Raw genomic sequence first — 24,472 nt, 5'->3', positions numbered from 1 at the left:
CAGCACAAGAGAGTTTTCAGTTTTCTAAGCTTCTTTTACCAGTACAGTAGATGCTTTTGTTGCTCCTCATTTCTTTAAACACTTTAAACATCAATGGATCACTCCAACTGGTCACACAGGTGTAAAGTTTGAACTTTGCAGGATGTGCCTCACAGCTCGGTACCGGAATGCAGTTTAGCCAGTTTGTGAAAAGACAGGATGTGACCTGTGACAACAAGATGTGACCTGCAGCAGGTGTTGCCTGCATCTTAACTTAGCAGTGTGTGCCTAAGCAAAAGTATTCGCCTGGCAGTGCGTAGTGTTAAGTTCATTATATTGTTCATTTCAAAATAACTGTGGACGTATTTAGATCAACACCTCAGGCATATTCGACTGCCCTAAGAAGGTTAAATTAGATAAAATAATGCTTGATCACCAGTAGTAGATAGTTATGTGCGTCTGGATTCATGCTTAAAATTTAAAAGCTCAATTATCCAAGTGTAATGGCAAATAATTTGTAAAAAAAAAATGATGGCATTTGTTTAAGTTTGGCGTTACCCTGTCATTTACCCTAAATGAACCTACATTTGCATCTATAAATCAGTGTACTGCATTAGCATACTCGGTTCTAACCAATCAGGTTAAATCTTGATCAGGGTTAGGGTTAGTCATAAATGGGTGTAACAGTGTTGTTCTTGTTTGTGCATAGTTAGAAATGCTGAGAAGGCCATTATCTGAAGTATAACCCTATTCAAAAGTTTTCACATTCTCCTTTTGATGCATGCAGTGACATCAACCCCTGTTTTCTCACTTTATTTTTGTCATCCCAGAAAAGACTCACCTACTTGCTTTCCCATCACTTTTTCCACCTCGTCTACACTCGAAACTGAAGCACATGCTGAAACTAGTTTCTATGATGCAACTAAAATAAATAATCTGACACAATGTTCTCAAGGGCGCCCTCTAGTGTTATGTCATGATGATCTGCTTTAATATACTGTAAATTAAGGAAGAAAGGGGAAAAAAAACAATGACCACTGCAAATCTGCAGGCTGTCGTGGAATTCTTGTTCAAGAATGTTAAAAAGCTTAAGAAATCATTAATCATAACATCAGAATGCTAAACGTTAAATGTACACACTTACTACCGGCGTTATTTAAAGAGTTCGTTAAGAGTTTAAGCTTCCAAAAAATTTTCTGATAAGTAAACAACGTGTTGTAGGATTGCATACAGAACCTTTAAAGTTTCCTCAGATGGAAGAAAACTTTCAATAAACATGTTTATCCTAAAAAAAATAGTTGTGATGTTTTCTGCAGTTCTGGTACTAATCATTTAGTGATGTCTTTTTGTCATTCAAGCGATTAACTAATAAGTTATGGTAAAGTAATCTTAGCTGGTGTGTGATTTAAGACATGATGAGCACAACGTTATTGACGATTGTATTAGCATGAACGTGATAGTGTGTCTGTTTGAGCAAAGTGTACATGTGAGAGAACTGGACACCCTGTTTAGGGTGGATTTTTTTTTGCTTGTTTGTTTAAAGCATTAAACAAGGTGGATCTATTATATTTCTACAGTTAAGGCAAAAGGAACTACTAACACAAGAGATCTGAATGAATGTCCCTGGAGATTTTGTTACAAAATGCAACAGGCAGCCAGTCAAGTCCTTGGGCTTTAAAGCAGGAGAGCCAACAATAGCGTCCATTGTGCAGATGTCCTTTAAACAGCAACGTTTGCGGACGAATAAGATTCCTGTCCTCAGTGCTTTATTCTGTGGTCTACCTGAGCGATCGCTTGCTGTCAAGCCTGTGCAGTAAAGCACATTCCTTTGTGGCGTGATTATAAACGTCCTTGCTGACTCACCTTGGTTTCAAACACGTACACACGGTGAGTTTACATCTAGATGGCAATGTTAAACTACAAAAGTGTACTTATTCCGTTTCTCGTTTAATTTTTATCAACTTTTATTAAATTTAATAGAAATCCAGATTTAGTGTTATGTAGATATATGATTATTTGGTGTATGATATTTTTAGGTCAGTTCATTCCTAAAAACGTATAAAAACTGTAAAATCTAAATCAACTCTATACATTCCAATGTCCTGATTTTAATTTAAGAAATTAGTTATTCAGCACCAAAGTTTGTGGTAATTTTAGCTTGAAGTTGTGAATAGAGCCCTCTTGTGGTAAAAGGAGATTCCGGCGTCATCCACACCGCATAACTCGGAGCCAGACAATCATTTCAAGTTTAAGAATTTAATTGTGTTTCAAAGACCTCATGTAATAACAATACCATTACATCAGTACATTTTTTCAGGGTCGGGGAGGAAGAGGGGTGTGGATAAGTACCTTTATAAATAACATCAGAAATCCCACATTAAACATAAATCTATTTACAATCTCTCAATAAATAAGGTGATATTTTCATAAAATGCTATGTACACATAGGGGAAAAAACACACTAAATTGTAATTCACACACAAACAAATACAAACTAAGCAAATGATCATGCAAGTTCATCAGTGCATGCTGCACAGTCTCACTAGGTGAGAAAAGGCAACAGTAATTTCATGAGATTTCTTTTAAAAAATGGTTAACAGTTCAAGTTTTCTACACAGACCTGTGCAGTAAAATGTAACTTCGGTTATAAAAGGATGAAAAAAGAGCTGTTCTACAATTGTGCATGGCAAACTCCCGAATCGACGGTGAACAGAAGGCGATCCACGTTTCCGACGACAGTTCTTTGCTCTGTGCAAAACTGCTGCTACATTCTTCATCTAGTATTAACTGTCTAACTGAACCATAAAATACACTAAAATAAACATAGTACTGTAGTAATGTAACCTAGTCCTTTACATGAGAAAAAAAAAAGTTCTCCTAGCAATTTAGAGTGACAATTCAAAACAAGATGTTTCTAAGACTGGAAAGCCAACGAGGATTCCAGCTGCCGCTTCAGGAGCTCCACCATGTCCGGCGTGCACGAGGCCTCTGCGATGTCCAGCGCCGTGTCTCCCTTCGTGTCCTGGTGGCCGAGGTTCGACCGCGGTGCCAGGAACTCCACCACATCTCTGAAGCCCTCCCGGATGGCGATGTGGATGGGAAGAGCACCGGAGTTATCTGGGATGTTGACGGAGGCGCCATAATCAACCAGGACACACAATGTGTCCAAAAAGCCAGTCCGGGCAGCATCGTGGGCTGGCGTGATCCCGAAGTGGTCCTGGATGTTCGGGTCAGCACCATTCTCCAGCAACAGGCACGCAACATTGGTGTTACCCATCATCATGACCTGCAGAGAACCCGGTTGTGTGTGTTTAAAAATATAATTTTTAATGCTTAATTCCATTTGAATTAACACAGTATTTGCAGCAAATTTATATGACATGGTATATTTTGACAAATACATAGCTAAAGATATGACACTGCAAATGAAAAACTTGGACATTTATTGGGACTCATCTCAAGGTGTGACGAGTGCTATATTAACAATAACAAGACGGCTAGCTGGCATTTTGGATGGTAGGTGGATATACCCAGTTTGGGATCTTCTTATTCTTTTTTAAAATAAAATTAATTCTTTCAAACAATTCGTGCACCGTCTTGAAGATGTCAAACAATTTATAATAATTTTTTTTGTGGTATTTTAAATGATTTATTCAGTTGGAACAATTATATTCTACTTACTTACAAGCTAATTACTAGTTACCAAACCCATAGAGTCAACATTCCATTTGAAATTAATTAACAGCAGCTGACACAACCCTGGTATTATTCAGAATGAGACCATGTTTGTAATATTGTCATAAACACTTGTCATTACTGTCATGACACCTAAAATACAGGCTCAAAATAACTTTGGAACGATTGCATGTACATACAAATATAGAATATAGCTCTATGTGAATGTATGCTGTTGATATATTATGGAAATGCAATAATAATAAAAGCAACAAAAAAGAGAAAAAGGGAGAAAGAGATAAGCAGCATTTTACGCAGAACTGTTGTATAATAAAATTCACAACAAACTAAATCATAACAATTAATTAATACTAACTTACACCAACAAAACTGATTCTCCAAACTCAGCTGCCATTTAAAGGCCCAGAGAATCTGGATCAGTTGTGTTTGCTTAAAGCTAGATCTACACGGATAGGGTTGGGCAAATGTGTTCCTTTTACAGCTGCTGTACCTAATGCTGTCAGAATAAATATTTACAGGCTGATCATGTCAGGAAGAACCAGGATGGCTTGCCTTAGGAAAATTCTACAGACATTCGGTATATTCATTGTATATACTGACATATGGTATTATATGTGATGGTATACTACAAGGCGTGTTCAAGTCAAACCAGGACTTTTGAGCGTTGTGAGAGTAAAAACTTCTTTTATATAATCCCCTGCTACACTAATGCACTTATCCCAGTGATTCACTTGGATACCATCGAGGTAGAAAGTTTTTTCCGTACACCAGAGCCATGATTAAACTGACGTGGGAGTAACTCCCAGCCCAAATTCCTATAATGTGCAAGTGGTGTTTGGGCATAACTGTGTGAACAGTTTCCACAGACAGATTAAACAAGTTATCCATCGATTTTCTCAAAGATCACGCAGTCCAAATTTGCATCATTCAAATGTTGTACTGCGTCTCTAAGGTCTCATCAGCGTACTGTGCTTACAGTCTTCTGTATCTGTCAGTGTCTACTGTGCTGTCAATCGGTTTTATGCCTTCATTCATGAGCAATTTCATCACAAGTCCCGAGTTGACTTGAACACTCATTATGTATTGCCCTGTGGATCATCACCTTTTAATAAAAAATTTGCTACAGTGATTTAATTTTTATAGTAATAATATTTAAGACTGCACTGTGCAGTATGTTGTATGTTGTTTAAGGTATACATAAAGCTGTCTGTGTTGTACCTGTACGACTGTGTGTGTATGTGTGTTTGCATGTTGTTTGAGGTACCTGTGTGTGTGTGTGTGTGTGTGTGTGCGTTTGTATATGATACAAACGCACATATATATATATATATATATATATATATATATAGGTACATCAAAGAACATATTCTTAATGGATATTCAAAGATCATGTTCTTTGATATATATATATATATATATATATATATATATATATATATATATATATGTGCGTTTGTATCATGTTTGAGGTGACTGTACGGCTGTGTGTGTGTTTGTGGTACCTGTAGTGCTGTTTTGCCGAACTCGTTCCTGGTGTCAGGATGAACTCGGTTCTCCTCCAGCAGCCTGCGCACCTCCGCTGCGTCTCCTCTCGCCGCCGCCGCAGTCAGACTCTTCCCCGCGTCGCTCTCATTCAGCACCATTATTGTGATAGTGGTATTTTATCAGCCCTTCAAACAAACACCACAAAATGCAACTTGTAACCGGGTTTTGTCGAACAAGAAAAAAAAATCAGAGACAGAGGAGGGAGAAGAATGCGGCTTTTTGTATCGTAGCGCTGCGCTTTGTTAGGGCTCGAGCCGAGCGCCTTTAATTAAATGCCGGCAGAGCGCTCGAGCTAAGCTAACAAGCTAACTTGTTTACCACAGCGTAGACTTGAGTGTTATAACTCGATTAGCTGTCAAGAAGACGCGACAGCGGACATTCGGAAGGAGGTAAAAACCGAATACGATAGACATAAAAAATACATATATAAAATACACCAGAACCCGAGTAAATCATTAAACTTGAGTGATCCGCGAGCGCTTTTTTAAGAATAGGGAAATGAAAGTAGTTTAACGCAGAGAGCTCCGTCGCTTCAGCTTACCTTATCTACGCCTTCAATCGGTTGTTGTATCGCCGTGTCGACCGTTAGCCGCCGCTTCTTCTCCGTCTCTTCTTTCACAATGTTTAGTTATAATTTACACAAACCAAAACAAACAAGTTTCTTCGGCGCCAGTACCTTTAATTTGCGCGCTTGGGAAAACACTGACAAATTTCTATCGTGACTTCTCAAACGGTGACGAAAAAAAAGCGTCCACCAATCAGAAGCTACAAACGCGGCCAAAACGGACCATATATGGTAAAAAGGGCGGAGCGCACGTGCGGTTGCTACAGTATCCCTATGGTAACCTCCGCCCTGGCCAATAAGAATAAAGGGCGCAGACGGCGGGCGATTTGAGAAGGTTACTTCTACACCGCGGGTCGTTCATTCATGTTTCCCTTTCAGTAGCGTGATAATCGGCGAAAAAGGCGGGTTTCTGGGGTTTTTTGTAAAGTCATTGTATCTGCGACAAGACATAATCAGTACACGAAATGGAGTTTAATAATTTAATTCATGAAATGAAATGTGACCTTTTGCAGCCTAAACCAAACAAATCCCCCACTCTTTTTTAATCATTATTACAAGAAAACAGTGTTTGAGTTAACATTTTAAATCATAGCTTAGTGCAAGAACAATACATAAAAAAAGAAGTTCCAACAAAATACTAACATGCACAACATTATGTTCCTTCTGCTCTCAAAAGAAAAAAAGAAATATTAAGACAGTTTTTGATGCAAATCATGATTATCATTTTCCTTGGAGCGTGAACAAGATGAATTGCAGAGTGCTTCTCTAGTTCGTCCTGAGCTGGTAATCTGTAAGATAAATGTGGGAAAAATAGATATTAAATCCACATTCATTCATTGGTAAGAGTTTAAAACATCAATTCCGGTGACATATACTGATCTTGTCATATCCTCTTTGGTCAAACCCTTTTTGCGTAAACTCTGGGTTTACAGGAAAAAGTCTGAGTCAATCAATATACACTTTCCAGGAGTAAGATTCTATAAAATTTACCAAAAAAAGCTGTACTTTTTTAGACCTTTTCTAAAAAAAAAAAAAAATATATATATATATATATATATATATATATATATATATATATAGTTCATTAAGAAAAGGTCTGAAAAAAGGTAGATGAGACGAACTCTTGAACGATAAGACAAACTCTTGAATGATAAGACGAACTCTTGAATACTCTAAGCAAAAATATGTGAAGACCTGACCACCACAACCATAACTGGTTTCTTCTCAAACTGCATCCACAAAGTCATAAGCACACAAGTATACAGAATGTCTGTGTATGCTGTAGAAATACAGCTTCTCTTTACTGGAACCAAAATACCAATGCCTGTTCCAGCATCACAATGACCATGTATACATAGTGATCTCCAGGAAGACATGATTTCTGAAATGAATGTCCTGCACAGAGCCTCAACTTCATTGAACATTTCTGGGATGAACCGGAACACTGACTGCACTGCAGGCCTCCTCTCCCAACATCAAAGCCTGACCTCAGTAATGGTATCGTGGCTGAATGAACACAAATCCTCACTGTCATGCTCCAAATTTTAGTGGAAGGAATTCTCTTCAAAAAGGTTGTTATAACAGCAAAGGGTCAATAAATCTGTCAATTAAACTTCCAAATGCACAAATGGGTATGACAGTAAAATGGTCTATATACTTTTGGTGGTATTGTGTATGAAATTTAGGCACACTGCCCATATTGAGTGTGCAGGCATTGCTGTTAATCCCCCGCCCGCCCTTTTCACACATATGTGAGCTTGTTTGCAGAGACGAGAACAATAGAGTGTTTTGACAGCTTGCCAGGAAAACAAGCCGTGCACCTTGTTTATGGTGACATCACAGCAAGTGGCTTAACTTATACTTTAACTTGATTTGGGGAGATACACTGATGACGAAAGCACATTCTTTTCATTTCTTTTTTTCTAGATGCAGGAAAGAAAAAAATAATAGCAAATAAAATTTTAGACCATGTTTTTGCTACAATCTCTCGTTACTTCACTGGTGTGGCTATGTAACTTTTCAGAAATTTAATGGAATTCTATGCAAATCACCAGCCTACATACAGGCCTGCTGTTTGTGGAAACATGCAAATATTCCAGCTTACCTCCACTCTGGGTGATGTACCTAACCCAAGGTAATGCCTGGTAGCCACTCTTCTCGATGATCTTCATATATCTCACCTTATGTAACGAAACACAGCCAGACACAATTATGGTACAAGTAAGACAAGTTATAATAATTATATAAAACGCAGTAATAAGGATTATTACTGTGCATTGGGGTAATTACAATTATTACTAGGTTATTACCAGAATTAATAATAGGAATTATTGTGTTAGGGGAATAAATACACCCATGCGTACGCACCTGTATTCCTGACACGGTAAAGTATGGGATCTCAAATTTCACTGTAATGGGCGGTTTTCCCTCCAGCTCATCATTCTCCACACTAGGGAGGCCAAAATGGGCTCGCATCAGGAACTCTTTTCCACCCTACACACACACACACACACACACACACAATATTCAAACACATAGTCAATAACAAAACTGAGTGATAGACAGTTAACAGGCTCTACATACAGCAAAATGTTCTGTTATTTTATCATACCTAAACATGATATTGCTATATTAACACAATCAAAATATTTCTCAAAATATAGAGATATTTCTCACCGGGAAGGATTTAATAGTCCATACCACTACGTTCTTCTCAGGAACATACTTTGCATGGCCGGTACTAGTTTTAAACTTTGGAGAGTCTGCATCACTCGGGACAGGAACACGCACCTCCACGTTGTTAGCCACAGATTGCTTTTTAAACTGACCTTTGGCCTAAAGGGAGAAAATATTAGAGCTGAAAAAAACATACATTAATGATAACATGCATTAATTATTATTTTTTACATGGCCACAACTGTCTAAGAATTTTGATAATTACAGAATTGTGTAAAAGTGATAAGCTAGCATTTTTAGCTCAAGATCTATAAATCTATGTTCTGCATCTACAGAAGGGTATGTTTGGTAAGTTAAGAAGATGTATAAATGTATAATTGTATAAATATAATTTTTCCAACAAATATATTTATATGAAACTCTAATGATTTCCTCAGTCAAAAATACATGACTTCATTAAGCTCCAAATCGATAATTCATACTTTCACAGACAAGATCTGTACGAAATAGAAAATTCATCATAATTTGTTACTAATACAGTCCGAATAGCTGAAAATGAACACAAAAGTGTGTCAGATTTGGCTTGACTTCATGTGAAATGATTTGCACACTGTGCTATTCAAGTTCTAGAAAGTTACATAAGAACAGCAGGGGTAAGACATTCTCTTATAATTGTTGGAATGTAATGGGTTTGATGTTGAATTTGCAATTAAACTGTTCTTTTATCAGTGAGGATATTTATATCTGTGATAATCCCAGAGTACATCTTCAGATAATCCAACAGACAGAGATTATGATAAAGATTATGTTGAAATATTCCTTTATAAGTTAACTAGCACCTTTTCTCACTGCCATTTTTTTTTTCAAATTGTCAGCCTGGACTCTCCAGCAGTTTACTCTTAGAGGTTTTGTAGCTGATCCTTACTTTCTAAAATTGAATCTGAATTAATTGTGAATTAATTGTGATTCTGAAAATCTGAATTAATTGTGCAACCTGAACTAGAATTGTCATGCTAGCCTAGCTACTGTACAAACGCATCAAAGTTGTGGTACTATTAGAATATGAGAATTACACACCATTCCTTTTAGACATCTTCTAATAAACAGAGCATACAGTACATTCTTACTTTTGCTTGGGTGATAATGAACACAAGTTGTTGTTGTTGTTTTTTTGTTTGTTTTTTTTACCCACCTTTACCATGATTTCCACTCGACTGTGAGAGAACTTTTCAATAACAGACTCGATCCAGATCAGAGGTTTCACCTGCATGATACATTTAGGAAAGTTTTAAAGGTCTATTCTGTTTAATATTACTGTTTATAAACAATAATCTATTCTTAATTCGGTAGGTTAAATACACAGAATGGAGTTTGAGTATACATGAGTATTGATGCGGTACGACATCAGCTCTGACTCTCCATCCGGAGGGATGAATGAGATGGTTCTGTCGCTTTCGAAGCGTGAGAGTCGAACACACTGGTGAAACTTCACATCTTCCATTGCTACAGTCTTCCCCTTGTCTCCTGCACAAAACCAGACAGATTGCCATGATTCCCTAATTCTTTATAATACACAAATACTGTACTGTGAAAATAATAGGTCTTTCACCCCATTTCGGAAGTTGGGTTAATAATTTATGAACTTAAGATTCTTTGATATAAAACAAAGGATGTGTGCAGTGAAGTTGTTGCTTACGGCCGGTAAGGGCAAAGAGCACACGGTCATTGAGGCCCAGTCTGAGTTCAGGCATTCCTGACAGCATCGTCTTCAGTTTAATACATCCCACAATGTCACTGCTCATCACGCTCCCATTGGCGTTAACCTGTGAGCCATATACAGTACAAACCAGTTACACTATTTACATTGCAAAACATCAAGCACTACAAAAAGTATTTGAAAAAAATATTTGAACAAAAATAAAACAGATTTTTTTCCCACTTATCACAAATGTAGTCAGCATGTTCAAGACATGTTCAGTGTCTAACATTTGCTCCTTTTGTTTTTTACTGAAGATAATCAAACCCTTATGTACCTGCCGCGAGCAATATCTCAGTCTCTTTCTCTTGTTCACAATGATGCAAAGGAAATAATGAGCCATTACACTTTTCCCAAAGGATTAAACAAATTCTGTAATGTTTACTATAAAACAAACAAAACTCCCTCCGCACTGTAATGTCTTGTGTATTTATTTAGACTTGTATGGTTTACAGAAAGCCATACTACGTGCTAAACCTAACTCACAATCCTTCATGGCATTACCAAACAAATCGAAAGAGGTTTGAGGCAAAGCCGCAGAGGAAGAGATTGCGTGACATTGAAGCAGGAATTGTTGGAGCTACTATTCGGCTTGGCAAACATCTTAGCTAATTGTCTAAATGTTGTATTTTTTTGTTGTTTTCGACATATTTCACTTGACACTACATAAGTCCAATGCACCTGGAGATTCCACAGCAATAAGCTGTAATAAAAATGATCACACTAACAACATATTGCACATGTGTAATCACAAGCTATGCCACACCCATGGGAGAAAGAGGAACCAGCCATGTGGCATATCTTTAGTTACCAAATATCAGTAATTATGCTTAAGCACATTTTAAACAAATCAATTCAACAAGTTCCCTATATTCACGATTTTAATGCAGCATTTATTACTATTCTGTTGAGAGACCTTAGCACTCACCAGGACATTTATGGACTCAATGACATCTATAAAAACCTCATTCTTCTTATATCTAATGCCTTCAGACCTCCAAGACACGGCATTGGTGACTGTCGTGGGCACTTTGGCCTTAGTGACCTCCAGTTTGTTGCCTTCCTGTGTGATGTATCTAAATATAATTGAAGGGTTCAACATAGATAAAAATCACTTATTTATCACACCAAACTCTCAGACAGATTATTTTTTGCAATCTTATTATAAAGCCACAGCTTAGCTAAGCCGTGGCACATACTGAACAGAAGTACTTTCCCACTTAACACCACTGAAATAGCTAATCTGCTGATGTAATGTCTAGTCTTTCTTTCATCCTTTTTTCTCTTAAAAATAACTTATATAACAAAAAAAGCACAGACTCAACAACAATTTATTTCACTTTCAATTCTAGTTTGGGGTGTTGATGGAAACAGATGGGAACAGTGTTACGAGCACATACTCCTGCAGGATCTTGCTGTCTGTGGTCTGAGGGAAGCCAAAATCCATGAGCTCATCAAGCAGCTCGTACACCACAACAAAGTTGTCCTGAATGCTCTCTTCCTCCAGCTCTTTAAAGTACTCTGTGAACACCTAGACAAAGAACACACAAACACACAAAAAAAAAAACTCATGCGGTGTCTGGTTTGGCTTGGGTCTTTCGTTTGGAACTGGAGATCTGCATACGCATCTGCATACCCCCCCCCCTTTTTTTACTAAAGAACAATTTAATAGGCTGACGCTCACACTCACTGTCCATTTTTAAAGGAAGATGCTTTTCTGATCACCACAGTTGTAAAAAGTTGTTCGTTATTTGAGTTACCACAGCCTTCCTGTCGGCTGAGGTCACTCTCCTCTGACCTCTCACATTTATGATGTGTCACATAACATCATATGAATGCCCATAATAAAAATATATATACACACAGTAATAATAATAAACCCCAATAAAAGCATCATTAGATTTGTAATGGCGATCTACTCGTTTCGGTTCTCCGCCATTTCTATAGGGGATCGGCACAAAGGATTTGACGCGTAAAACCACAAACTTGTCTTGTAAAAGTTTACTTTTTGTTTGTCAGGATACAACACAATTAAACTTTAGAACTATTTACACTTCTTCAAGCTTCAAATTAAATATGGTTTCAAAGAAAGTTCAAAAGACTGTCTAACACCAAGCCCCTTCCTTCTTCTTCACCGGACCCTACGTATACGCATTACGTATGGGACTAAATCCACCTATGAAAAGTATGCAATGCAAAAATAACAGAATATGTAAAATATATCAAATAACAATAACAGCCATTCTTAATACAAATAATACTGTAGAAAAATATTAGAAAATACTTGGTTCCTTATGGCTCTAACAAGATTATTAAGGCTTATATTTCTTTTCATTGCAAACATATACATCTCTTTGCAGTCCATCGCCTCTTAGACTAATGTCTGCTGAAACCAATGAGCATTGAGCAATACTATGTTCACTAATGATGTCCTTTTTTTCCATTTTGTGTACATTTTTGCTGTTGCACTTTCATTTGTGTTGTGGTGATTTTGTTAATAGCTGTTGTGTTTTTACATCAGCTGTTGCTTTTTTAGGTCAGTCACTGTGTTTCGCTCCTACATGCCACCATATCTCATCATATGTATAACAAGAATTAATCTCAAGTCTATTTTGTCCAAAATCTTATTGATAAGATAGTAACGGTACTGGTTAGATGCATAATCACATTTTTTTTAAATAGCGAGAGCGATAGAGAGAGATAACTGTATTATGAGTCATCATAATTTGTTGTTACGACAGTGTTATAGGCAGCACTGGGGCTTAGTGGTTAGAGCTGTCACCTCACACCTTCAGAGTTACGATTCGGATCTTGTCACCCTGTGCTTTTCCGAAAACTCTGGGCTTCTCACACAGTCCAAAGAAATTTAGTGTAACCTGAGTGGTGCTTCCAAATCGCCCATAGGGTATAAGTGAGTGTTTGATGGGTTGGCACCCCATTCAGAATGTATCCTGCTTTGTGCCCTAAGTGGTGTATATATACTGTAATGGGTGATGGATGTATGACAATCTAATGATTCTAATAAAACAGTGATGCTGATTGTCCATGATGTCTACCTCTATAAGATTACAGTGTTTGGGTATGTAGTAAACTTTGGTTTCATGTTTATTCATTCCGGTGTCTGAAACACCTTCATCTGAAACATCTGTTTCAATTTTTTAGCTTACAATGTTATGTGAACTGATTAGCAACTCTAACGTTGGAATCATCTTAAAGTATCAGCTCAAGTATCAACTCTGCGGCAGAGCTTGAGACCAAGAATAACGTCTTATTTACACGTCTTAGTTTGCACCACACGCTACATTTGAAGTAAATCCTGCTGAAAATAAACTCCACACGAGAAGCAGATTTATTTATGCTAAGGTGAATAAGGCATGCAGTGTCTTACCTCCACCAGCTTGTAGAGAAAAGAATACACCAGGGATGCATTGGAGTTCTTGTTGGTCGTAGCCACCACTTTATGGCGATCATGTTAAGGTTCAGACACAATATTAGTTTGTTTGATCGCTTTAAAGTTCACTATAGGGTTTATCTCAATGCAAGGAATCACTGTCCTGAACTCATCCACAAAAAAAAAAAAAAAAAAAAACAATCAGTATTATATTTGTATTGAAGTTATGATTAACAGGAGAGGTAACCTACTAGGGTTTCCTTGTCACTGGGGTGGCTTTTAGGGCAAAGATTCAAATGGAATATACAGTAAGATGTCCTTCAGGACCAACGATTTACCTAAGATTATTTTCTCAATGTACATTACAACTGTACCATTAATGTTACCACCCCAGTGACAAGGGCATCTGGGCATTTCACAATTCTTTACACGTAAGACAGCTGCGCTTACCCGTGATGAAACACTAAACCAAACCTGCCCTGCCCTGCCATGACTTTCTAACACTATTATTATCCTCTCCTGCACTCTCAATTACAATCAGACAGACAACTTTAAACTGTGTGTGTGTGTGTGTGTAAGTGTGATCCACTTAAAACCACAGATGAAAGGATACGATAAAGATTGCTGTGCTTGATCCACATGAAGTGGACGTTGCCATGTGAAATAACAGGGCATATTAGCCCTTCCTCTTCCTGTTGCAACAGCAGTGGCAGGAAATGGTCTATCTCTGACATGTCCACATCGCCTTTGTAGTTGCGACATATCAGCACCTGAATAGAGTAAAATTCACATGATTTAACAAAATATTTGTATGCATGTCTGTACCCCAAAATTATCTTTTGTTATACAAAGTCACCTTTATCAAATGTGGTCAACCTTAGTACTGTAATTAACAAAATTAGCAGCCTATCACTATAACAGTAATATTATATTACTGTTCGAGTTTGTCCTTGTCAAGAAAAAACTTATTTTTCGGAGATTTCTCATCACAGCAGCACATTTACTTAAACGTCTTAGAACGAAGCAGATACTACAGGTTTGCAACAGGGGTAATTTGTCTTTAAGATAGATACCTTAAACAAAAGTGTTATTCTGCATTAATGGATTAAGTGCAATTGAGATTACTGTACAGAGCGCTCCTCCCTCCTGATTTCTCGTCTGCCCTCCTTAGCCCATTGTGAAAAAAACAGAGCTGGTTCATCTTACGTTACAAATCCAGCAGACATCTTCTGAATGATGTTTGAAATGAAAGCGCTCTTGATTTACTCAAGAAATATTTGTAAAATACTAAAAATGGAACAATATGCATAGCTTGGTTTACCTGGGATACTAAAAGGCCTTTGAAACAAGGCAAGCATGTATTTCTTTTTTTTTTTTTTTCTTTGTTTCCTTAACCAGCAGTGGAAATCACAATTCATATTTGTATTTAGCTCTTATACTTTTCAGCCTCTTCAGCTGTTAAAATATATAAAAATCCATTTAAACCAAACCTTAGTACTGTACCTGAAAACAATGTAAATTTGGATCGATTTGAAGAATTTTTCTGATGAGCAATAGGCAAGAAAATTATGACAAATAAACACATTTTAGTAAAGGACTTCATATTCAACAAACCACAATAATACATCTGCGTTATAGATTCTGTGTATTTTTAAACAGCTAGAAAAAAATAAGTTATGGATTAAATTTTTGTTTTTAACAGCATTTTAGCCTTTAACTGTTTTGCTGCTTTTTTTAATAAACATAAATATGGCTCATGATTGTGCAGTATAGAATGACATACCCTTTTTCAAACATGCCTGAGCAAAAAAAAAGGGGGTCACATCTGCTCATTTTGAGAGTACTTCATTTCCATGATGTCATTCCCATATTCTGTTAGTAGTACAATTAACCTTTTATAAAAAGCAATGATATCTTTTGTTCTACTTGACATATTCTGTTTGAAGTCTGAAGCATCGTTTGAGCAAGCAAGCCTGAAGTCCCTGATACCACACAGGCCTTAATATAAACATTTTTTAAAACTGTCATAGACCTAAGCTGTGTTGTGGGCACGTATATGTTCCACTTGGGTTTTAAGGGTTTTAATTAAAACCCAAGTGAAACATATACGTGCCCTGAATTTACTGCATATTTTTAGACCCTGGAAGTTCCAGCTACAAAATCTGTTATTCTGTTATTGCTCTGTTACAGATTATTTTTCAGAAACTGTTACAGAATCTGCTCTTTTCAACTGTCAGACATTTTCTTTTTCAAATATTATAATGAGCTCTAATCACATGACTCAGTACACCCTATGGGAACGTTTAGAAATGTTCATAAAAATTTTGCAAAGATTCATTCATCTTCTATTACCATTACATTCTGTAGAAGGTTACGAGGGGCCTGGAGCCTATCCCAGGAGACTTTGGGAACAAGGCAGGGTACAACCTGGACAGGGTGTCAGTCCGTCATGGTGCACACACACACACACACACACACACACACACACACACATACAATGTCCATGCACCCAGACCCGGATATTGAACCACCGACCCTGGAGGTGCGAGGTTTGAAATGCTAACTACCGCCACTGGGCCGCCTCATTTACAGTGGAACCTTGGCATACAGTTGCCCTCCCTTATAAATTTTTGTTTTAGGAATAAAAATTTGCATTGGAATATGAAGAATAAGCTAAGTTGCGCATATGTCCAGGGGCCATTCAAAACCCAAGCAAAGAGGGTTTACAGATTTTTTCAATCAAAAAAAGTTTTGAAAGATTTAACCCACAAAAACAACATTGCCTTTGGCATGACTTGAGTCAGTTCTTTGGAAGCAGCTTTAACAGTTTACAAACGTTTTGGATCGTTTATTTGTGTTTGTGGGTTTTTAGTGAATATATAGCACCATGGGTGTCAAGAAAATTAGTAAGGACAGTAGCGAGAAGAAAAGGGAGTCACTTTCAGTGGAAATTAAGAAGGAAATCATTACTAAAAAAAAATTTTTTTAAAGCAAACAGTGCAAGCATGAGCGATCTTGCTAAAATGGAAATTGGTAATATTGGTAATATTTGTGGGTGGCTGGAACGGATTATCTGCATTTACATTATTTCTTATGGAACTTGCCTCCAGAATGAATTTAATTTGTATGCCCAGATTACACTGTATATATATATTTATCTTTTTTTTTTTAACACTTTAATTCATTTATTTTGTCTGGGTTTGTCCTGTCATACAAATTGTTTTGACTCAATTAACCTTTATTTCATTAGAGTTTACATAACATTTAACCCTTAAAATGTGTATACGTTTATTGTAATTGCTTGAGGTGAAATTTAAGTTAATGGGGAAACAGGGAGGGGGGATTTTAGTCATTTTACCTATGCAAACATGTCTAATGCTTTAGTGGCTACATCTGAAATAGACATTAGGACACAATAAACCATCAAAGCAGCTTTATGACCAAAATATTGCTCCTGGTTGCTGTGGAAATGGCAGAGGTGTCCAATTTAGTAGGAAATATAGTACTGTAGGCTACTAGTAGATATATTTCGTGAAGAATGCACACATCCTTTCTGAATACTAAGAATATAACAATAGTTGGAGCAGATGATTCTGTAATGGGGACACAGAGGTCTCAGAGTCGCCATGTTATGTTACAGTACATGAATGACAAGAAGCACCCCTCCAAAAAAAAAGGACAGACAACATGGATGAATTATATAACATTCACAGCTAACTTGCTATGCGAAACTTTTTGTTGAATTGGAGCTCAAATAAAAAGATAACAATGCTCTAGAAGTACAGAACGTGTGTAAGTTGGCCTAGACTGCAGTGACCTGCCCGCGGCTCGAGTCCTCACCTTGCCTTTGAGATCCAGCACGAACACCGCTGACGCTGACATGGTCAAACTTAACCGTCTAAAAACAAGATTATATTTTACAATTGGTTTATCCACACAGTTATTATCAACTCCGTTAATTACGGACTCTACTTTTAAGTGGGAACTATTAATATATTCGCGAATTCCTCTGTTCCTTTTCCTCGTGCAGCGCGTTGACGTCACGCTGCGTAACGTCAGGTAAAACATTTACAGGGTTTTACCTGTACCGCGCGCGCGGAGGGCGGGTCACCAAGGCCACGTCATCGCCGATGCGGAAGTAAATGTACAGTTAATAATATAAAAAAAGTAACATTTTCTCTGATTGCTTCTTTTGTTATTTTTTTAGTCAAAACTGAGAACGATGTCGCCCTAATATTTCCGCATGTAATATTTCTAATTGGACAACGTTATCATTAACAATATTTTGAAAACATTGTAATAATTAGTTAATAGTTTAATAATAATAACAAACAAATAAAAATGTTTTGCTAAAACTGATTTTTTAAAAGTTCTTAGCAATAAAAATATCTCTGCCACTAATAAGTGTAATATATAAATAAATAAATAAATAGTTGTAACCAAGTGTTCTTTTTTTCTATATGTATTACATATTTTTGTTATTTTTAATGCTTCTAATTTATGTTATTCATTGTTTTTATAATTAATGGCCTTTAATGAATTCTTTTGCCTCGTCAGTATATTTTGGGGAGAGTGATTTATTTAAATTTATTTAGTTTTAGCAAAACTGATCTTTTCATAATTGTGCAGATTTTAAATAATTAAGTTTAATTTATTATATAAATATGTTTTTTTTACATTAAAAAAATTCTATTTATACTAATTAATGTTGACCCTATTGATATACTTTTCTTTCTTAGTTATGGTTGCTGTGGATTGCTTTTTTTTTTTTTTTTTTTTAAAGATGTAGCTATAAACATTTCCATGTTATTTTGCCTTCTTTAAAAATTATAAAAATTTCTCAAAAATATCATACGGAAGAATAATTCTCACCTTTATTTTAATTACTAATTTATTTGGATTGTTATCTGTCATACCAGACATTTTTTTAAATGACAGCTATATTACGTGCTTGTTTGATAAATCTGTACAGTACAGATTTTATAGCCTATAAGAATTTTATTGATGATAACTGTTCTCTGACTCATTTAACACACCTAGGACACATTTCACTATTAAGCTATACATTAAATTGGCTATATATGTATAACATATAAACAGTTACATGGTTTACACAGAAGCAGCATTAGCAACTACAACAACAAAAATCAATCGTAAATAAACTGAATATAATAATCATTAACTAAATTAAATGGTACGTTCATAATATTGCAGTACATATACATGTCCACATGGTGGCAGTGTGCTGTTACAAATATTGTACACTTCGCGACCACATTTTGTCCAAATAACCCTAAAGTGTCTGACAGATGCAATTAAAATTAGGGAACATTTCCAACGTGTTTTATAGTCTCTGGAGGCTGATGTAACCTGATATCATAATCTGAACACAAATTCATTTAAGCAGCTCCATATCCTCTTTTATTTCTCCTGTCCTATTTCTGCTTCATTATTTTATTATAATCTTTTTTTTAATCAGGGCAAAAAAAGTTTAAAAAATAATGATAATAATAATTTTTGACCAGCCATAAATCTATGTTTTTCATGCAATGATGAATACATATCTTAAAATATTTCCTCTAAACTACAAATTCATGTTTTTTAAATGTAAGATGACTAACAGGCCCCATGGCGGATGGAAATATTACAGTCATAAAGAAAGATCCTTGATGCACCAGGGAGATATATTGCCAGCACAGAGATAAGCTGTCGGGCACTTTGTTTGCTTTGCAAAAGCATAAAGTATGTATTACTTTATGACTACCATGACAAGGGGTCATAATGTACAACCTGGAGTGCACTTTTACAAGAAAAATGAATAACAAACATTCTATCTATCTATCTATCTATCTATCTATCTATCTATCTATCTATCTATCTATCTGTCTGTCTGTCTGTCTGTCTGTCTGTCTATCAAATTATAAACAGTCTATTTTTATTCACCATAGAATGTGACGTTATATTTTATGCCAGAGCTGTTTAATGCACTATAAATATATTATAAGTATTATGCACTTTTAATTATTCTTAGACATGCAGATGGGCCTCCATTGTGCATGTTTAGATTAAAAAACATGAGAAAAAAAAAGAATAACTTTGATTAATTGGCTGTATTAGTAGCATCATGGAACTCAATGAATCGGACCTCTGATTAGTGCATTAGTACTAATCAGTTATTAGTACAGTTTGGCTCCACGGTGGCTAAGTAGTTAGCATTGTGGAGTTTGCATGTTCTCCTTGTGCTTTATGTTTCCTCCAGGTACTCCGGTTTCCTCCTACAGTCCAAAGACATGCAGGTTAGGCTAATTAGTGTGGTGTTCCTAAATTACCTATAGTATGTGTGAATAGCAAACTTGACACCTTAAGTAACTGCAACAGAAATGACGGATATATGTCTAGTGTGCGGAGTGTCCGTCTGCCGATGTGCTGGATGGCACATGGACAGGCCATTAGTACAGTATGATATAGAATTTGTTTCCGTTTTGATTACACTTTTATTTAAAGCAACTAAAATCTATTTAAGTATTTAAGCTGCTCCATTTTTATGTTACTCATCCGTTAAAATTAGGGGTGTGTGGACAATTTAAGGGGCAGCTAACCAGCTGGATTCAGAACTGGATTCGTGGTAGTTAAACTTACCACAAGAAATGTAGACGTTGACATGGGACAGTGTGTAGGGTATAAATAATGCAATGCATTTAAATTAACATTAGCCCCTTTCACATTTTAGCTCGCTAGCTTGTGGGTGAGTTCCAAACAACAGCAAGGCTCAGTTCCTTCCTCCCAGTTGCATATTTATGGACCGTGGTTTAGGTGGAGGCAGCTCCTGCCAAGATGGTGACAACCAGAGCGCCCACATTTGAGCTCCAAAACTGCTCTTCAGAAAACCTAGACATGACATCATGGAGGGTTTGTTCAGTTTTTTCTTTTACAGTCTATGGACTGAACAAGATGGTTTGAAGAGGTCATAAGATGAAAAAAATTTGGCTTCCTACTCACACAAGGTTGTCTATTAGACAGTGGTCCCATTAGATTGACTTTTGGAGATGGCAACCAGATGCATGAGTGACAATGCAGTAGCTCACTAAACCACAGAGATTAGGTGATTAGATAAGATACTTTGTTGGAGATTAGAGTGGTAATAAGTTACCCCTTTTAATGCAGGAGCAAAGAATATGTGCAGGCTGAAGCTGGACGTTACACTAGAATGTGATAGCCCAGTTAAATACTGTAACAAGGCTACCCTACAATGGACGAGTTGTACTATTACTTTATACATTGTTTGACTGTGACCATACCTAACTGCCATCTCTCCTTCTCTTCTGCTCTCTCCTCTTCTCTCTCTTTTTCCCTCTACCTGTCGAGCTATACATGCGCTCCTGAGCTGCCAGTAATCCAGACCCCCTCTGCCCCTTGGACCTGTCTGACTCGACCTGGTGTCCCCCTTTTGGTTGGAGATCTTGTCGCATGGATGCCCCGTGTGGTGACCGAGGAGGGTTTCCACTTTTTTGGCTGATGCAGACAGCTGTTCTCTTTACAACATCTCCTGTTATACTGAACTTTCAGCCTCACACAGTATAAATGCAGATCAATTCCTGCTATCCGTTTTCAATCAAACGAGGATGGGTTCCCTGTTGAGTCTGGTTCCTCTCAAGGTTTCTTCCTATTGCCATCTCAGGAAGTTTTTTCTTGCCACTGTTGTCCTTGGCTTGCTTATCAAGGACTGTATAATCATTTTGATTCATACACATTTACATTTCATACAAACTTATATAATTCTTTTGATTGTGTAAAGCTGCTTTGCGACAATGACAATTGTTAAAAGCGCTATACAAATAAAATTGGATTGGATTAAATACTTTGATGTATATTATCAGGTCTGTACTTTGATGTATATCAAAGTACAATTTCTAAAAAATATAATGATATTATATCTGTAATTGTAGGAACAATTAGTACAGAAATCCTACAGGCAGGACTAATCAAATTATAGAAGACATTAAAAGAAAGTGTGGTAGATTAGTGAAATCGTTAATGCAAATGGAAATTTACATTGTACCAGTTGCTGCTAGTATATATCTAGTATAAGGTGGCATAAAAGTTAACTTATTTAGGCCGGTTTATCAACTTGCTGTAATTGAATCAGTTCATTTAAATTATTTGTTCAATGGTGTGTAAGATGTGTAAGCTTACAGGCAACTGCAGTACTGTTGCACATACCGAAATGATCATCTCTAGCTTGACACCCGAATCAGACTCACCAAACTAAATGGCTAAGATCGATTCTCTAACCTGGATGACTCGGTATAAAGAAGAACAAAACACTTCTAGACATCATACTACAGTATGTACATACATTTGGATTAAAGAATCAAGGGTAAAATGGAGTTTTAAAAGAAACATCGTGGACCAAGTGGTTGCTATATAATACCCCAGAACAATAAAAAAAAAAAAAGTGCCAAAGGGTCAGCCATTTTTTTATTATGTATATTGGGCAGGTTTGAGTGATTTTCACCCTCAGTAGAGAACAGTATTTGAATATTCTTATCATCAATATAGAACACTGTCCACATTTAAACGGTTTTCATTCTCAACATTATTTGTTTCAGGCAAGGCATTAGTGCACTGAAAGATTATGTATCTTTATGGCATACCCATGTTGGGTTATGGTAACAAGGTAATGACTTTGCAGTACTCAGCAAGAAAATTAACAAATGGGGAAAATTATATAATTTTAAGAGAACCTGCCCTGGTGGTCCACCACTTACAGAACCAGACGGTTCATTAAATAATTAATCAACAGAGATTATGGCATATATGGTCTTTTAATTGTGACAACTATCATTTGTTCCTAAATATTCATCTGTTCCTGTTGTAAAAAGTATGTATCAACATAATAAAACATCCAGTAATGATATTTTATTTTACTATTATAGTGTGCAAATTGCCTCTTGTTGATCTGCAGTAATAATATCTTAACAAGTCTAATACCCTATGCCTTCAGGGAGCAGGAAAGAACAGGGGCAATAGTAAACTCTTACAGTAAATGATTGCCTAATATCATGGCTTTGTTACTCGTGTGCCCATGGAAACCGTAATTAACATTTCAGAGGCGCTGAAACTTAAGCCGGGTCTCAGTCGGCTGCCGGGGTCGAGTTCGATTCCCCTTGGTGATGTGACAGTCCCATAGGATGGCCACCTGACACACAACTGCTTTTCATAGCTCCATACCTCTATAGCAACTGCAAACTCATAATGGTGACTAGAGCACATTTAGGGAACATATTCATCTGGGATAAATAACTAGAGACAAATATTCAATTTGTTGCATCTGCATGTCAATGTATTACTCTGTTTTATTGTTTTTTTAACTCTGATTTCTGAATACCAGTGTGGTTATTTTTTAGGTAAATGCTGCTTTAGCTCATATCTCTGACGTGTGTCCAAATGCATTCTTTTGCCATAGCAATGAGCGACACACACACCTTCAAAAGTGGTGTGAGCGCTAAGATCCACCCATGAAAGGGAAGCAGGCCAATCAGAGGGGATAACATTAGAATATGCAAACCAAGCTTGCGATGCTAAAAGATTTTGGAAAGCTGAACAAGATAGAGCCACCACCCATCTGCATTGATTCAAAGTGGATGTATATCAGTATATGTGCCTAAACACAGAGCCATTCAAGAAGGAATGTTGACCCAGTATCTAAAAATATGTCTGACTCATGGTACTTTCTTGTCCGTCCACATTCCAACCAGAAACATATTGACAAAACACATCGGTCCAGCAGTATCAGTGGAACGACTGAAATAAATGGACCCTCATAACCAACTTAATACATGTTTAAAATACACAATGTGTGGTTATGTGTTTGTTGTCACATAGTCACACATTGCTAAGTCCGGGAAAGTCCCCCGTCTCCACGTCAATGAACAATAGGATTACTAAGCTTGAAAATGCGCATGGGTCCATGCTCATGCCTGTGGATGGAAATAAAAGTATTTCAAAGACAATACACCTAGACAATTGTTTGTGTAGATATGTGCATGGTAGCAATTTTATAATTTTACAATACGCAGGTTGGCAGAACTACTGCAACCCAGTTACAGTAGTTCTGCCAACTCTGTATACTCTGTAATTTAATACGTAAAAGAAATCACAATCATTTAAAGAAATTGTGAATATACACTATACGGACTTGGCCAAAAAAAGGTTTGGCCAAACCTGCAATGACACTGCATCCAAATGCATATACTTTAATATGGAGCTGGTCCCCATTGTGCAGCTATAATGGCTTTTACTGTTCTTGCAAGGCTGTCCACAGTCATGTTTAGAGTGATTATGTCTGAATTTGTGGCCATCTATTCTGTAAAGCATTTATGAGGTCAGGCACTGATCTTAGATGAGAAGGCCTGGCTCACAATCTCCGTTCATCCCAAAGATGCTTGAAGGGGGTGAGGTCAGGGCTTTATGTGAGTTCTTCCACACCTATGGTTATACAGCGGCACCATAACACTATATGGGCAAAGGTTTTATACATATATATACATTATATATACATTATATATACATTATATATTTTATACATATATATACATTAAGGTTTAATAACACTATATGGGCAAAGGTTTTATATATACACTTTTATGCTTACCTGATTTACGACATTATTAAAATTTTATTAGTGTAACTGCCTACTTAGTTTCACTGCAGTAGAATTTAAAAGTACCCATTAAGCATCTTAAGTGTCAGAAAGGAGTGAAAAACATGGTTTAGCTTAATGGCACTGTGTGTAAGTCCCATGAATAATAGAGAGATAAGAGTATGTTGATAATATGCTTTGCCACAGAAATGCACACAGAAA

General features: G+C 36.7%; 2 protein-coding genes across 2 annotated transcripts; both read right to left on the bottom strand.

Annotated features, from left to right (window-relative positions):
* Nucleotides 1-2,216: 2,216 nt before the first annotated feature.
* cdkn2d (cyclin-dependent kinase inhibitor 2D (p19, inhibits CDK4)) lies at nt 2,217-5,938 on the bottom strand. The gene is made up of 3 exons (XM_053497814.1): nt 5,762-5,938; nt 5,178-5,345; nt 2,217-3,265 (listed from the first exon to the last, which is right to left on the bottom strand). Exons 2-3 carry the CDS (start codon nt 5,316-5,318, stop codon nt 2,894-2,896), a joined length of 513 nt encoding a protein of 170 aa, XP_053353789.1. The 5' UTR covers nt 5,319-5,345; nt 5,762-5,938; the 3' UTR covers nt 2,217-2,893.
* A 312-nt stretch (nt 5,939-6,250) lies between these two features.
* On the bottom strand, nt 6,251-17,642 carry ap1m2 (adaptor related protein complex 1 subunit mu 2). The gene is made up of 12 exons (XM_053498932.1): nt 17,449-17,642; nt 14,222-14,378; nt 13,606-13,673; nt 11,618-11,748; nt 11,146-11,293; nt 10,158-10,284; nt 9,843-9,985; nt 9,654-9,725; nt 8,462-8,620; nt 8,153-8,278; nt 7,890-7,965; nt 6,251-6,573 (listed from the first exon to the last, which is right to left on the bottom strand). The coding sequence occupies exons 1-12, from the start codon at nt 17,488-17,490 to the stop codon at nt 6,551-6,553; spliced, it is 1,272 nt and encodes a 423-aa protein (XP_053354907.1). The 5' UTR covers nt 17,491-17,642; the 3' UTR covers nt 6,251-6,550.
* Between the last annotated feature and the right edge of the window lie 6,830 nt (nt 17,643-24,472).

This window comes from Clarias gariepinus, chromosome 6 (assembly GCF_024256425.1).
Source record: "Clarias gariepinus isolate MV-2021 ecotype Netherlands chromosome 6, CGAR_prim_01v2, whole genome shotgun sequence".
Taxonomy (NCBI): domain Eukaryota; kingdom Metazoa; phylum Chordata; class Actinopteri; order Siluriformes; family Clariidae; genus Clarias; species Clarias gariepinus.
Note: the sequence above shows the minus strand (reverse complement) of the source record. Positions and strands in the feature narration are given on the sequence as shown.